Here is a 13,660-nt window from a genome sequence, read left to right as displayed (position 1 = left end):
CCTCATAATACAACCTTCTCTTCCCCCTTCCTTCCCTACCTCCCCACCTGAATGTAACTATACTTTGCACAGTCCTCCTATCCTTATTCTTTCCCACCTCAGTATACCTCTACCTCAAAATCCCAGCCTTCTTCTGTCACTCCCCAGACCCTTAAATCACCTCCTGACATTTCTACCTTCCCACACTCTGCCTAAAATCTCTAGCCCACCACCCCCCAGACACAACTTTTCCCCTGCCCTGCCTCTCTACCTCATACCTACATCCACATCTTTCCCCATCCCCTGACCTATATATCATGTCCACTCCCACCCCTGCCTTCTGTCAGGTCCCAGCAGCCTGACCTGCTCCTTAAGAGGTAAGAAACATTTCACCATCTTCCATTTACTAAATTTTACTTTTTGAAGATAAGATTTAGAAACATTTATCATTTTGCATTCAACTTTATTTGAAGATATGATAATTAAAAGTTCCAATCCCTTCTCTCCCCTATCTTATACCATCCACAAGGTTTTTCCCCCTCTTTCTGTTTTTAAACCAACCATAGGTCCAAGGTCATTGTTTTTATCTTGATGTAGGACCCAATCAGGGGAGGAGATGGGTGGATTACATTAGCTCCATTAAATAGGCCTCCTTTTCATAGATGTTAGGAATCAGACCTATAGGAGAGTAGATCATGCGAACGGTATTCCTACTAAACAGCTTGAACTCGTAATGAATCAGTTGTTCCCAAAAGCCATTGTTGGGACGGATGATGGGGCGGCAGGTCTTGGTCCATGTGTGTGCATCCAGCAGGGTCATATTGTGGTATTTCATGAGATAGGCAAGGCAGAGAGTTGCTGAGCGGCTCACTCCTGCGGCACAGTGCAACAGCGTGCGGCCATTTCTCATTTCCACACCGTGGATGTGATCAGCTATGGGGTCGAAAAAGTCATAGAGGTAAGAATTAGGAGCATCGCTCACCGGCACTTGCACGTACTGAATGTCTTCAAAGAACGTATTCACTACTTCTGCAGAGACATTGATGATCGTGGTGATATGGTTGTTGGACAAGGTGAGTTTGTCGTTAGCTACCGCAGAGTTACTGATAAAAAGACTGGCAGTTATTTGAGAGAGACCATAGATGTTATCCTGTTGGGTAGCTTGAGACGGAAAGATACAAGATGCTGTTGTCATCACGGTGACAGGTCAGCTCTGCACTAGATTCCTGGGCACCAGTCTCTGCAACTTTGGGAAAGCAGCTGCTCTTCTGGTCTCAGGCAAAGGTCTGTAACCTTCCTCTGTCCTCTTCTACTACCCATGTGTCACAATGGTTACCAATCTGTCTCTCTCCTTCAATGCCCAGATGTCACAATCCCCAAAAGCACAAGCCTTGTGCTTTTGGGCAAAACTAGCTGGGTGGTCACAGTCTACCTTCACCTCTCTCTCTCTCTCTCTCTCTCTCTCTCTCTCTCTCTCTCTCTGTTTTTCCTTCCTTCCTTCCTTCCTTCCTTCCTTCCTTCCTTCCTTCCTTCCTTCCTTCCTTCCTTTCTTTTTTCTTTCCTTCCTGTCCTTTTTCCCTCCCTCCCTCCCTGTTAGTTCTTTCTCTCTCTCTCTCTCTCTCTCTCTCTTTCTTTCTTTCTTTCTTTCTTTTTTCTCCTCCTCCTCCTCCTCCTCCTCCTCCTCCTCCTCCTAGTCTTTGTGGTTGGTTGTTTACACTTGAGACAAGATTTCAACATTGTAGCCCAGTGTGGCCTGAGCCTCCTCGGGTTTGGGATTACAGTCTCCAATACGTTTCTTCATAGTTTATAGTTTATTTATTTTTGAGACAGGGTCTCAGGTATCCTGAGGTGATCATGAACTTATTAGTAGCCAGATGGTCTTGAACTTCTGTTTCTTTTGTCTCTACCTCTGAAGGCTCGGATTGCAGGCCTGTACTCATTTATGCAGTTCTGGAGATTGAATTCAGGGCGTTGGGTTTTTTGTTTTTTGTTTGTTTGTTTGTTTTTTAAAGATTTATCTATTGTTTTATTTATATGGGTACACTACAGCTGTCTTTAGACACACACTAGAAGAGTGCATCGGATCCCATTACAGATGGTTGTGAGCCACCATGTAGTTGCGGGGAATTGAACTCAGGACCTCTGGAAGAGCAGTCAGCACTCTTAAACACTGAGCCTGAATTCAGGGCTTTGAGTTGCAAAATGAGCACTCTACCGACTCAGCTACATCCACAGCCTTAGTCATTTTAAAAAAACAAAAAGCACTTAATTTTTTTCCTTTTTTTTTTTTTGCCTTTTATCATGTTCTATTATATCGTATCTGATATATAGTTTAGTTATTCTACCACACTGAACACAACACCTAAGAAGGATTCTACTTCATTAGTATTGAAGAACAGAGTTTATACTTTCCCCACACAACAGTAGTCTCATATTTGAAGTTGCAACAGCCTTTGTCTCATGTAATGTGCTAATTGCTACAGAACTGCAGCAAAATAAGGTTTAGTTGCTGCTCTGGCTCTTTGTGGCCAATTGTAACCACAGAGTTTTGTTCCTGCCTTCAAACACTTTAGAGATGCTTGTAAGAATCTCTAACAGCTAATAGCTGTTCTCTGATAGCTAACTGATTTCTAGCCTTCTATCTAGACTATAGTTGGCCTGTAGTGGTCAGTTGTGACTCACTTAGCTGTGTCACTGTCATTTATACATACAGCCTAGTTGATTTATCACTTGATTATTCTTATTCCCTGAAACAATAGCTCAATTATTTTTGTATGCTTCCTTCAAAAGAATGCCCATGTGCTTTGTAAACTATAAGTCATTTTGATTATAACCAAGATGCCCTAAGAGTAATAGTAAAACATTTTGGAAGAAGTTAATGCCACATTACAGTTGGTCCAAAATTTTATTTTTAAATTGCTACCCAAGACTTACATTTCCTTTCAGCTAAAATTGTCTTGTAGTTTGACTGAAATTGTAAAGAATGATATCTTAAAACCAGTGTATTCTTCCACAGAAAATCCAACAACTCATAGTTTTTACTTTCATCCCATCATCAATAAAAATGAAATTTATTATTAGTGTGTATGTGTAAGGACACACATGTCACAGTGCACATATGGAGATGAGAGGACATGTTTGAGAGCTGAGGATTAATCTTAAGCTACCAAGCTCGCACTGCAAGTGCCTTTACCCATGGAGCCACATCATTGGCCTATCATTTTGATTTGTGTGCACAGTGTCCTATGGTTATGAACAAAGATGCAACAGCTGGTGTTCTCTTCATAATGGTTAGGGAAATAATAACCTCAGGACACAACACAGTTTTCCTTCTCTCAGATATAGAAATCATTTTTTAAAATATTACTTAAATTATTAGTTTGCACAAAAAATAAGAAAAATAAAATATAATGCAAACACTAAATAAATATAAGAACTACTTGTTGGGATATCTCAATTTATCTAAAGTTATTTTAAAAGGTTTAGTTTAGGGCAGGATGTCTATATAGCACAGGGATAGAATATGTGCTTGGCATGCAGAAGGCTCTGAGTTCTTTTCTCACTACTGAAATAAATAAATAAGCAAACAAACAAAACAGTAATAAAATAAAAAGGCTTACTTTGAGGTGTAATCCATCCTATATAGTAATAGGAAGACCTGACAGAGCATTAGTCTCTAGTGATTTCAAAACTATGAACTACTTAAATTTGTAAGTGTAGCATAATTAACCAACGTAAATTCAGACCTATTTTCAAAGGCACTAATGACCAATATTAAACAAACCAATCTATTCTTTCAGCCAATATTTTATAATGCCTTAGTCCAAGGGATGTTGACTATCTTAAACTTCTATGGGGTATTTCCTGGGTGAATGAGGAATTGACATCTTCTACCTCATTTCCTTGGAGACTCTTCTTTCTGTGTGTTGTTATTTAGTGAAGAAAATATTTAAGGATCCCTCTCTGTTTTCACTTTCAGAGAAAGAAGTTAACTAGATGGCAGTCGGGGGAAGTGGAAAGATGGTTCAGGAGGTAAAACTACTTGTCATATAAACCTGGAGACTGGAATACAATACATGGAACCTATGTAAAAAATTGAAGCTTTGGGAGTGAAGCTGTAATCCCAGCATATTTACATCAAGTTGGAAAGCAGAGATAGGTGAATCTGTGTTGAGGTTTGGTCTGTATTGTAATGGTTTGCTATTATAATGCTAAATTCTGTACCCAAGGTCTAGGCAAACCTTGTTTCTAAATTTAAAACTGGAGGGATTAGAGGTAGGTGGGTTTGGAGTGACCTGGTTGGAGGAGAGAGACAAGAAGAGGATGAGGAAGCGTGAGAGGGAGTTGGGGAAGCCACCATGAGGTGAGATGGACCATGAGCATATGGCCAGGAGAAACAGCAAGTATCAGAGATACACTGCTGGGGAGGTAGCCACGCCAGCAGTCAGATTTATGGGTTACCTTCCAGTAATTGTTAATGCTAAATAAAGTAATCATAGTGTGAGTCTCATTTATATGTAAACCAGTAGGGGATAAGCTTAAATTGGTTATACTACAACTCTGCCCAAAATTCCAGCTACCTTGGAAGGCTAAGCAGTAGAGACAAGAAAGACCTTACCTTAGGGTGTAGCTCAGTGGTAGAGCACTTGCCTAGCATAGGTAAGGCCTTGGTATCCAGAGAGACAAAGAGAACTAGTTAAAATTTAGGTTTCTTTCATTATGTTATATGAAATAAGCCAGACTCAGAAAAAGGTTTAGTCCAGGGCAAAATGTATATATGCCTTTGCGTTTTCTTTATGCAGGACTTAGCTTTAACATTATATATGTGTGATTGTAGGTCACAAAATTAGCAAGAGAATCATGAGACGGGGGTGGGGCTCAGGGGGAAGAGAGATCTTAAGGGACTAAGAAATAGAGAAGGAATGGGATTCATGTACTAGGAAATCCAGAGGGGGAGATTAACTGAGGAAAGAAAGGGAACCAGGTAAATAGGAGAAGAAGGGGAGTAATGGGAGGGGAATGGATGAAAACAGGTATAATGACCTATATATAAAGATGGCATAATAAAACCCATTAATTTGTATAACTATTCTAGGATGTCAACTTGATTACATCTGGAATTAACTAAAACCACAAAATAGAGGGCACATCTATGGGAAATTTCTTATGAATTTGAAGTAGGGAGATCTACTTCTAATCTGGATGTTTGAGGCAGAAAGACACCCCTTTAATCCAGATATTCTGAGCTCACCTCTAATTTATGCCACACCTTCTGCTGGAAGTCTATATAAAGACAAGGAAGAAGGAAGCTTTTGTTCTTTGCCTGCTTGCTCTCCCCTTACTAGTAAGTCTATTCTTTCATGAGAATTACAGCCTAGTTTTTTGGGATTCCAACATATACCGAAGACCAGTTGAGATATCTATCCTTGTGGACTGAGCAACTACTGAGTTTTTAGAACTTCAGTTTATATGAAGCCATTGTTGGTTTAGCTGGACCACATAGCCTGTAAGTTAGTCTATTACATCCCCCACCCCTGCACCCACTACCACTTCTTCACCTAGAGAAGCCTCACTAATACAGATTTTGGTACCAGAAGGGGTTCTAGAGTAACAGAAGTATAAGATGAATCCTTTAAATATGCAGAATAGGCTATTATCTACAGTTACTGAAGCCCCTCCTGGGAGCTTAATGAATACTAAAAGCTCATGGCATGTACTATATTACAAACTTAAGGGGATAAATATATGCATCCTGATTTACCAATTGTGGGGGGGCAATGGATTTGTTGACTCTGTTTATATAGCTTTTGACAGGTTGTGGAAAAATAAGAAAAATGATGATGTTGGTTGGTTGCTTTTCGCATCTCTGGATAAATTGACAAAGAATAGAAATGAGTTCCATGATAAAATTAACTAACTTCTAGCATCTCAGAATATGGACAACAATCAACTTAGTGATAAAGTTGACCAGCCCCAGATGCACATAAACAGTCTAAAGGTTTCTAAAGTGTGCCCTGGAGTAGCATTTTCTCTTCAGCAGCCACAGAGCTCAAGTTTCAGAAAATCAAACTGAAGCCCCTACTTTAAGTTCGGCTGAATTACAGCAACAATTCAAGTCCCAGCCTGTAGGGTGACAACACTTAAAGTAAGGGCATTAATTGGTAAATAATGGGATCTGATCCCGCAACTTAGGATGGGGAGGACCCTACTGAAGCTGAAAGCTTTGAACTTTCAGATTCTCAAGGGTTTATCTCATTCAAGGAAGCCATCTCTCTACCCTCAACCCCACCCCTTAAAACATTGTCCTTTTCATCTTTGATTGAGAAAATTAATTTTCCATTGTCTGGTAAACCAGCAGGTTTTCTCTGAAATAAATACCATGCAAGACAATATTGATTTCCCTCAGGGCCCACCAATAGTTACCTCTAGACCTATAACCAGACTGAAGGCATAGCACAGCAGGATCCCAGAGGGGAGGTGGAAAGTGTAGTCCACGAGGAGGGGAACTATACTACTAAAGAAACTAATGAGTTTTCTAATTCTTTTAAGCAGAATTCTGGGGTGTATATGTAGGAATGGATTTTAAGGGTGTGGAATAATGGTGGAAGGAACATAAAACTGGATCATGATGAGTTTATTGATATGGGTCCTCTAAGTGAAGATTCTAGGTTTACTATAAAAGCTCCCACAGTTTAAGAAAAAGGTGTCAAAAGTTTGTTTGAATAATTAACTAAAGCATTTGTCAAGCTATGACTTATGAAAAAGGAGTTGGAGATGCCTAATATCCCTTTGTTTAGTGTTGATAAAGAAGTTTTAAGGCTCAGGAAAATTGCAATACTTGAGTGGGCACATTGTACAAAACCTAATCCACCTTCACTAAGCTTATAAGATGAAAAATGATAAGAGGGAACCAACACATTTGAAGAGCTTTGTTGTTCCCTTTTCCTTGTGCCATACATTAGGGTTGAAGTAGCTGCCATTCAGTTGGATAGATTAAATGCAATGGGTTTAATTGGGCTCCAAGGTAAGGGGACTGAATCACCAAAGACAAGGTAATTGTAGCTATTATAATCGTCAGCATAGAAAAAGTAATGACCATAATGGCATAACCCATAATGGTCTGTGACCCTCTCTACCCTCAGATATCATTGGCTGACATCTGTCCACAAGGAAAAAGGGAGCAGAAACAACTGACAGGGAGGGTTGGAAGCCCTATGAGTATGGTGAATGACAGCACCAGAACTAGCTGTGGGGAGACACATCAACTTGGAGTGGTTCAAGTCATATAACTTTGGGGACTGGAGATAGGAACATCAGGATGGGCAGAGGCTATTGGCTGAAGGCTTAGGGTACTGAAATACCTCATAAACATTGGGAAGCATTTCAGGAATCTCAGGTGCTAGCAGAATGGGTTCTTATCAAAAGTAAGGAAGTTGAGCCTGTAATCTAACTAAGGCTACATGACATTCTGCAGGTAGAGGTGTGTAAATTTTTTAACTCTCCCGATAAGGTCAGAGAAGAGAAGCCTTGCTCATGAAGGGAGTCCTCCATTATGTGCTAGACTCAGATAGCTGTCTGGACTTCGACCTTAATTAAGCAGGGCAAGAATGGTCAGTGCATGTGTGGTGGTTTTAGTAAAAATGTGCCCCATAGACCCATAAAGAGTGGCACTATTAGGAGTTGTGACCTTGTTAGAGTATGTTTGGCTTCCTCAGAGGAGGTATGTCACTAGGGGGAGAGCTTTACAGTCTCAGAAGCTCAAACCAGTTCACTTTCTGCCTTCAGATCTAGATATAGAACTCTCATCTCTTCCAGCACCATGCTGCCTGCATGCCACCATGCTTCTTGCTATGATGATAATAAACTAAACTTCTGAACCTCTAAGACAACTGGCCAAGTGAATCTTATAGTGGCATTACTCATATGGACCTTTGGTACTAGCTAATCAATTATGGTGTTTCCAGGCATGAGATAGATAAGAAGCCTACTGTATATTTGTTTGATCTGTATAAGCAGAAAAATTCTCAAACAAATGAAAGAAAGATGACATTGGATCTTGGCAAAGGGGAGCCTTGATGGATGAATAAATTTCCAGACTTGAACTAGTTTGCAGACCCAGAATCCTTTGAATGAAGATAAGACCAGGTTTCCTTGAGGAAGGACCTTAATAAAATACCCAAAAGTTTTTTATCTTTATCCTTTTTCTGGTTCTTCCTCAGAAGGACCTACAATCTTTTACAAGGATAGCTATACATTGGGGGAAAGTTAAAAAAACAGACTTTCTGGGGTCTACTGGATGCAGGTTCTGAATTGATACTGATCCCAGGAGATCCCAAGAAACATTGTGATCTTCCAGTTAAAGTAGGGGCTTATGGAGGTCAGGTGATTAATGGAGTTTTGGCTGAATTCTGATTCACAGTAGGTCCAGTGAGTCCTAAACTAATCATGTGGTTATTTCCCTAGTCCCAGAAAGCAAAATTGGGATAGATATACTGAGAAGTTGGCAGAATTCCCACATTGATTCCCTGACCTGTGGAGTGAGGGCTATTATGGTTGGAAAGGCTAAATGGAAGCCTTTAGACTTGCCTCTGCCAAGGAAATCTGAGTCAAAAACAGTATCACATCCCTGGAGGAATTGCAGAAACTAGTGCTACCATAAAGGACTTGAAAGTGCTGTGCCCTGAGTCCACAGGAAACCCAGACAAGCCCAAGAATTGCAAAGTCTGCTGCAACTCTCAAATGAGTCTTTTATTGTTTTAAGTTTGAATTCAGATCACTTGCCTCGCACTCACCGCATGAATGTTGGCAAGCGACACTGAGTCCAGAAAACATTGGGTTTATATACGGTATAGTTAGGAATAGTGTGAATGTTCACAGAAAAGGGGAGCAGAGGGTTATTATCATTTGCTGGAATAGTACTGAAGCGGGAGGTGGGGTTAATGGGTGTCTGTTCAGGGACTAATTTTATGGCCAGTCCTAACTGTCTGTGATCGGACCTCTGTTTACCTTTTTTCCACGGTCTCCCTTGAGCTTGTTATTTCTCTAAGGTCTCAAGGACACACACCTGGACTTCTGCTGCTTATCAGCAGGCGTGTTGGTATTTGGAGACACAAAGCCAGAGAGGATGTCTCCTCAGAATGTCCTCATTAAGGGGGAGTTTTATGGGTAGTGCCATTCTAACACTAGGGGAGGGGAGGGAGCCCTGGGCTGCTGCAGGAGGATGCAGCACAGAAACCAGCTGTCTGTGTATAGTGCTTGCCCTGGGCTGGAGGGAGGATGGGAGCTTCTGGTGGGGGGTGGAGGGCGTAACACAGAGCAAAACTGTCTGTACACAACACTGAAATCTCTCTAGTATCAGTAATTCGGAGGTTACAACAAAAGATGCAGTAGTGGTGGTTCCCACCGCATCTCCCTTTAACTCTGTCTGGCCAGTGTGGAAGACAGATGGATCACGGATCACAGAGAATGACAGTTGAATATCTAAAACTAAATCAGGTAGTGACTGTATCTGCTGTACAAGATATAGTGTATGTACTTGAGCATATTAACACATCTCTTAGTACATGTTATGTAAGTATTGGCCTAGCAAGTGCCTTTTTCTTGGTACCCATCTATAAGGACCACAAGAAGCAATTTGCTTTCAGGTGTCAAGGTCAGCAGTATACCTTTATAGTTTTGCCTCAAGGATATATTAATTCTCCTGCCCTGTGTCATAACTTAGTTAGAAAGGATCTTGATCAGTTGTTTCTTCCACAAAATATCACATCCTTGCACTATATTGATGACATGTTGGTTGGACTAAGTGAGCAGCAGGTAGCAACCACTTTGTACTCATTAGTGACACATATGCATATCATAGGATGATGTAACGAGGCATCCCTTCCCCCATACCTCACCATGTCTCCACCAAAACATATCCCTCCTATCTATCTTTTTATAAACACATCAATTATGATTTGGTTAAATATATAATGTGTTTATGATTGTATGTGGGATAGCTATTGTTTAGGTGTTATGACAACCTGGTTATTGTTATTTATTTATTTTTACATTTTATTAGATATTTTCTTTATTTACATTTCAAATGCTATCCCCTTCCCTAGTTTCATCTTTGAAAATTCCCTATTTCTTCCCCCCTCTCCTGCTCCCAACCCACCCACTCCTGCTTCCTGGCCCTGGCATTCCCCTATACTGGGGCATAGAATCTTCACAAGACCAAGGACCTCTCCTCTCATTGATGACCAACTAGTCCACCCTCTGCTACATATATAGCTAGAAACACAAGTCCCACCATGTGTTTTCTTTGATTGGTGGTTTAGTCCCAGAGAGCTCTGGGGGTACTGGTTAGTTCATATTGTTGTTCCTCCTATAGGGCTGCAAACCCCTTTAGCTCCTTGGGTACTTTCCAAAGTTCCTTCACTGGGGACCCTGTGCTCTGCCCAATAAATGACTGTGAGCATGCACTTCTGTATTTGCCAGGCACTGGCAGATACTCACAGGACACAGTTATATCAGGGTCCTGTCAACAAAATCTTGTTGGCATCTGCAATAGTGTTTGGGTTTGGTGGTTGTTTATGGGATAGATCCCCAGGTAGGGAAGTCTCTGGTTGGTAGTTCCTTCAGTCTCAGCTCCGAACATTGTCTCTATAACATCTTCCATGAGTATATTGTTCCTCCGTCTAAGAAGGATCGAAGTATCTACAGTTTGGTCTTTCTTCTTCTTGAGTTTCATGTGTTTTGCAAATTGTATCTTGGGTATTCTGAGTTTTGGGGCTAATATCCACTTATCAGTGAATGCATATCATGTGTGTTCTTTTGTGATTGGGTTACCTCACTCAGGATGACATCCTCCAGATCCATCCATTTGTCTAAGAACTTCATAAATTCATTGTTTTAAATAGCTGAGTAGTAATCCATTGTATACATGTACCACATTTTCTGTATCCATTTTTCTGTTGAGGGACATCTGGAATCTTTCCAGCTTCTGGATATTATAAATAAGGCTGCTATGAACATAGTGGAGCGTGTGTCCTTATTACATGTTGGAGCATCTTCTAGGTATATGCCCAGGAGTGGTATTGCTGGATCTTCCAGTAGTACTATGACCAAACTTCTAAAGAACCATCAAATTGATTTCCAGAGTGGTTGTCCCAGCTTGCAATCCCACCAACAATGGAGGAATGTTCCTCTTTCTCCACATCCTCTCCAGCATCTGCTATCACCTGAGTTTTTGATCTTAGCCATTCTGACTGGTATGAGGTGGAATCTCAGGGTTGTTTTGATTTGCATTTCCCTGATGATTAAGAATGCTGAACTTTTTTGGGGTGCTTCTCAGCCATTTGGTATTCCTCAGTTGAGGAATTCTTTGTTTAGTTCTGTACCCCATTTTTAAATACAGTTATTTGGTTTTCTAGAGTCCATCTTCTTGAGCTCTTTTTATATATTGGATATTAGCCCCCTATCTGATTTAGGATTGGTAAAGATCCGTTCCCAATCTGTTGGTTGCCATTTTGTCTTACTGACAATGTCCTTTGCCTTACAGAAGCTTTGCAATTTAATGAGGTTCCATTTGTCGATTCTCAAACTTACACCACAAACCATTACTGTTCTGTTCAGGAATTTTTCCCCTGTGCCCATATCTTCGAGGCTCTTCCCTACTTTCTCCTCTATAAGTTTCAGTGTCTCTGGTTTTATGCAGAGTTCCTTGATCCACTTGGATTTGAGCTTTGTAGAAGGAGATAAGAATGGATCAATTTGCCTTCTTCTACATGCTAACCTCCAGTTGAGCCACCATTTGTTGAAAATGCTGTCTTTTTTCCACTGGATTTTTTTTTTTTAACCTCCTTTGTCAAAGATCAAGTGACCATGGGTGTATGGGTTCAGCTCTGGGTCTTCAATTCTATTCCTTTGATCTACCTGCCTGTCATTCTACCAGTACCATCCAGTTTTACTTTTTATCACAATTGCTCTGTAGTACAGCTTGAGGTCATGCATGGTGATTCCACTAGAGGTTCTTTTATTGTTGAGAATAGCTTTTCCTATCCTAGGTTTTTTTGTTATTCCAGATGAATTTGCAGATTGCCCTTTCTAACTCTGTGAAGAATTGAGATGGAATTTTGATGGAGATTGCATTGAGTCTGTAGATTGCTTTCAGCAAGAATGCCATTTTTACTATATTAATCCTGCCAATCCATGAGCATGGGAGAGATTTCCATCTTCTGAGATCTTCTTCGATTTTTTTCCTCAGAGACTTGAAGTTCTTATTATACAGATCTTTAACTTCCTTAGTTAGAGTCAGACCAAGGTATTTTATATTATTTTTGACTACTGTGAGGGGTGTTGTTTCCCTTATTTCTTTCTCAGCCCATTTATTCTTTGTGTAGAGAAAGACTACTGCTTTGTTTGAGTTAATGTTATATCAAGCTACTTTCACTGAAGTTGTTTATCAACTTTAGGAGTTCTCTGGTGGAATTTTTAGGGTCACTTATATATACTATCATATCATCTGCAAATAGTGCTTTTTTTTAATAGTGATATTTTGACTTCTCCCTTGCCAATTTGTATTTCTTTAGGGGATATAGGGCTGTTTAAATCATTAATCTGATCTTGATTTAATTTTGGTACCTGGTATCTGTCTAGGAAATTGTCCATTTTGTCCAGGTTTTCCAGTTTTATTGAGTATAGCCTTTTGTAGTAGGAACTGATGATGCTTTGGATCTCCTCAGTTTCTGTTATGTCTTCATTTTCATTTCTGAATTTGTTAATTTGGATACTGTCTCTGTGCCCTGTGGCTAGTCTGGTTAAGTGTTTATCAATCTTGTTGATTTTCTTAAAGAACCAGCTCCTCGTTTTCTTAATTCTCTCTATAGTTCTTTTCGTTTCTACTTGGTTGATTTCAGCCCAGCATTTGGTTTCCTGCTATCTACTCCTCTTGGGTCTATTTGTTTCTTTTTTTCTAGAGCTTTCATCTGTATTGTGAAGCTGCTAGTGTATGCTCTCTCCTGTTTCTTTTTGGAGGCACTCAGAGCTATGAGTTTTCATCTTAGCATTGCTTTCATTGTGTCTCATAAATTTGGGTATGTTGTGGCTTCATTTTCATTAAATTCCAAAAAGTCTTCACTTTCTTTCTTCATTTCTTCCTTGACCAATTTATCATTGAGTAGAGCATTGTTCAGCTTCCATGTGTATGTGGATTTTCTATTGTTTTTGTTGTTATTGAAGACCAGCCTTAGTCCGTGGTGATCTGATAGGAATCATGGGATTATTTCAATATTTTTGTATCTGTTGAGGCCTGTTTTGTGATGGATTACATGGTCAATTTTAGAAAAGGTATCATGAGTTGCTGAGAAGAAGGTATATTCTTTTGATTTAGGACCAAATCTTCTGTAGATATGTTAAATCCATCTGGTCCCTAACTTCTGTTAGTTTCACCATGTTTCTCTTTAGTTTGTATTTCCCTGTTCTGTCCATTGATGACAGTGGGGTGTTGAAGTCCCCCATTATTACTGTGTGAGATGCAATGTGTGCTTTGAGCTTTAGTAAAGTTCCTTTTATGAATGTGGTTGCCCTTGCATTTGGAGTATAGATATTCAGAATTGAGAGTTCTACTTGGTAGGTTTTTCCTTTGAGGAATATGAAGTGTCCTTCCTTATCTTTTTTGATGATTTTTCATTGAAAGTCG

At 40.0% G+C, this 13,660-nt stretch overlaps 1 protein-coding gene and 1 long non-coding RNA gene across 2 annotated transcripts in view; one reads left to right on the top strand and one right to left on the bottom strand.

Annotated features, from left to right (window-relative positions):
• Gm41891 overlaps positions 1-13,660 on the top strand; it is a 31,159-nt gene continuing 17,499 nt past the window's right edge. The window contains exons 1-2 of the long non-coding RNA XR_878079.1: positions 1-356; positions 3,959-4,011. This is a non-coding gene — a long non-coding RNA (predicted gene, 41891). The remainder of the gene's footprint in view (positions 357-3,958; positions 4,012-13,660) is intronic.
• Dusp21 (dual specificity phosphatase 21) lies at positions 429-1,253 on the bottom strand. Its single transcript, NM_028568.1, has one exon. It carries the CDS (start codon positions 1,172-1,174, stop codon positions 605-607), a length of 570 nt encoding a protein of 189 aa, NP_082844.1. The 5' UTR covers positions 1,175-1,253; the 3' UTR covers positions 429-604.

Source organism: Mus musculus, chromosome X, assembly GCF_000001635.26.
Source record: "Mus musculus strain C57BL/6J chromosome X, GRCm38.p6 C57BL/6J".
Classification (NCBI taxonomy): Eukaryota; Metazoa; Chordata; class Mammalia; order Rodentia; family Muridae; genus Mus; species Mus musculus.
Note: the sequence above shows the minus strand (reverse complement) of the source record. Positions and strands in the feature narration are given on the sequence as shown.

What these genes read in the sequence shown, in the direction of transcription:
- Dusp21 (NM_028568.1), bottom strand. Translation starts at nt 1,174, where the DNA reads ATGACAACAGCATCTTGTATCTTTCCGTCTCAAGCTACCCAACAGGAT.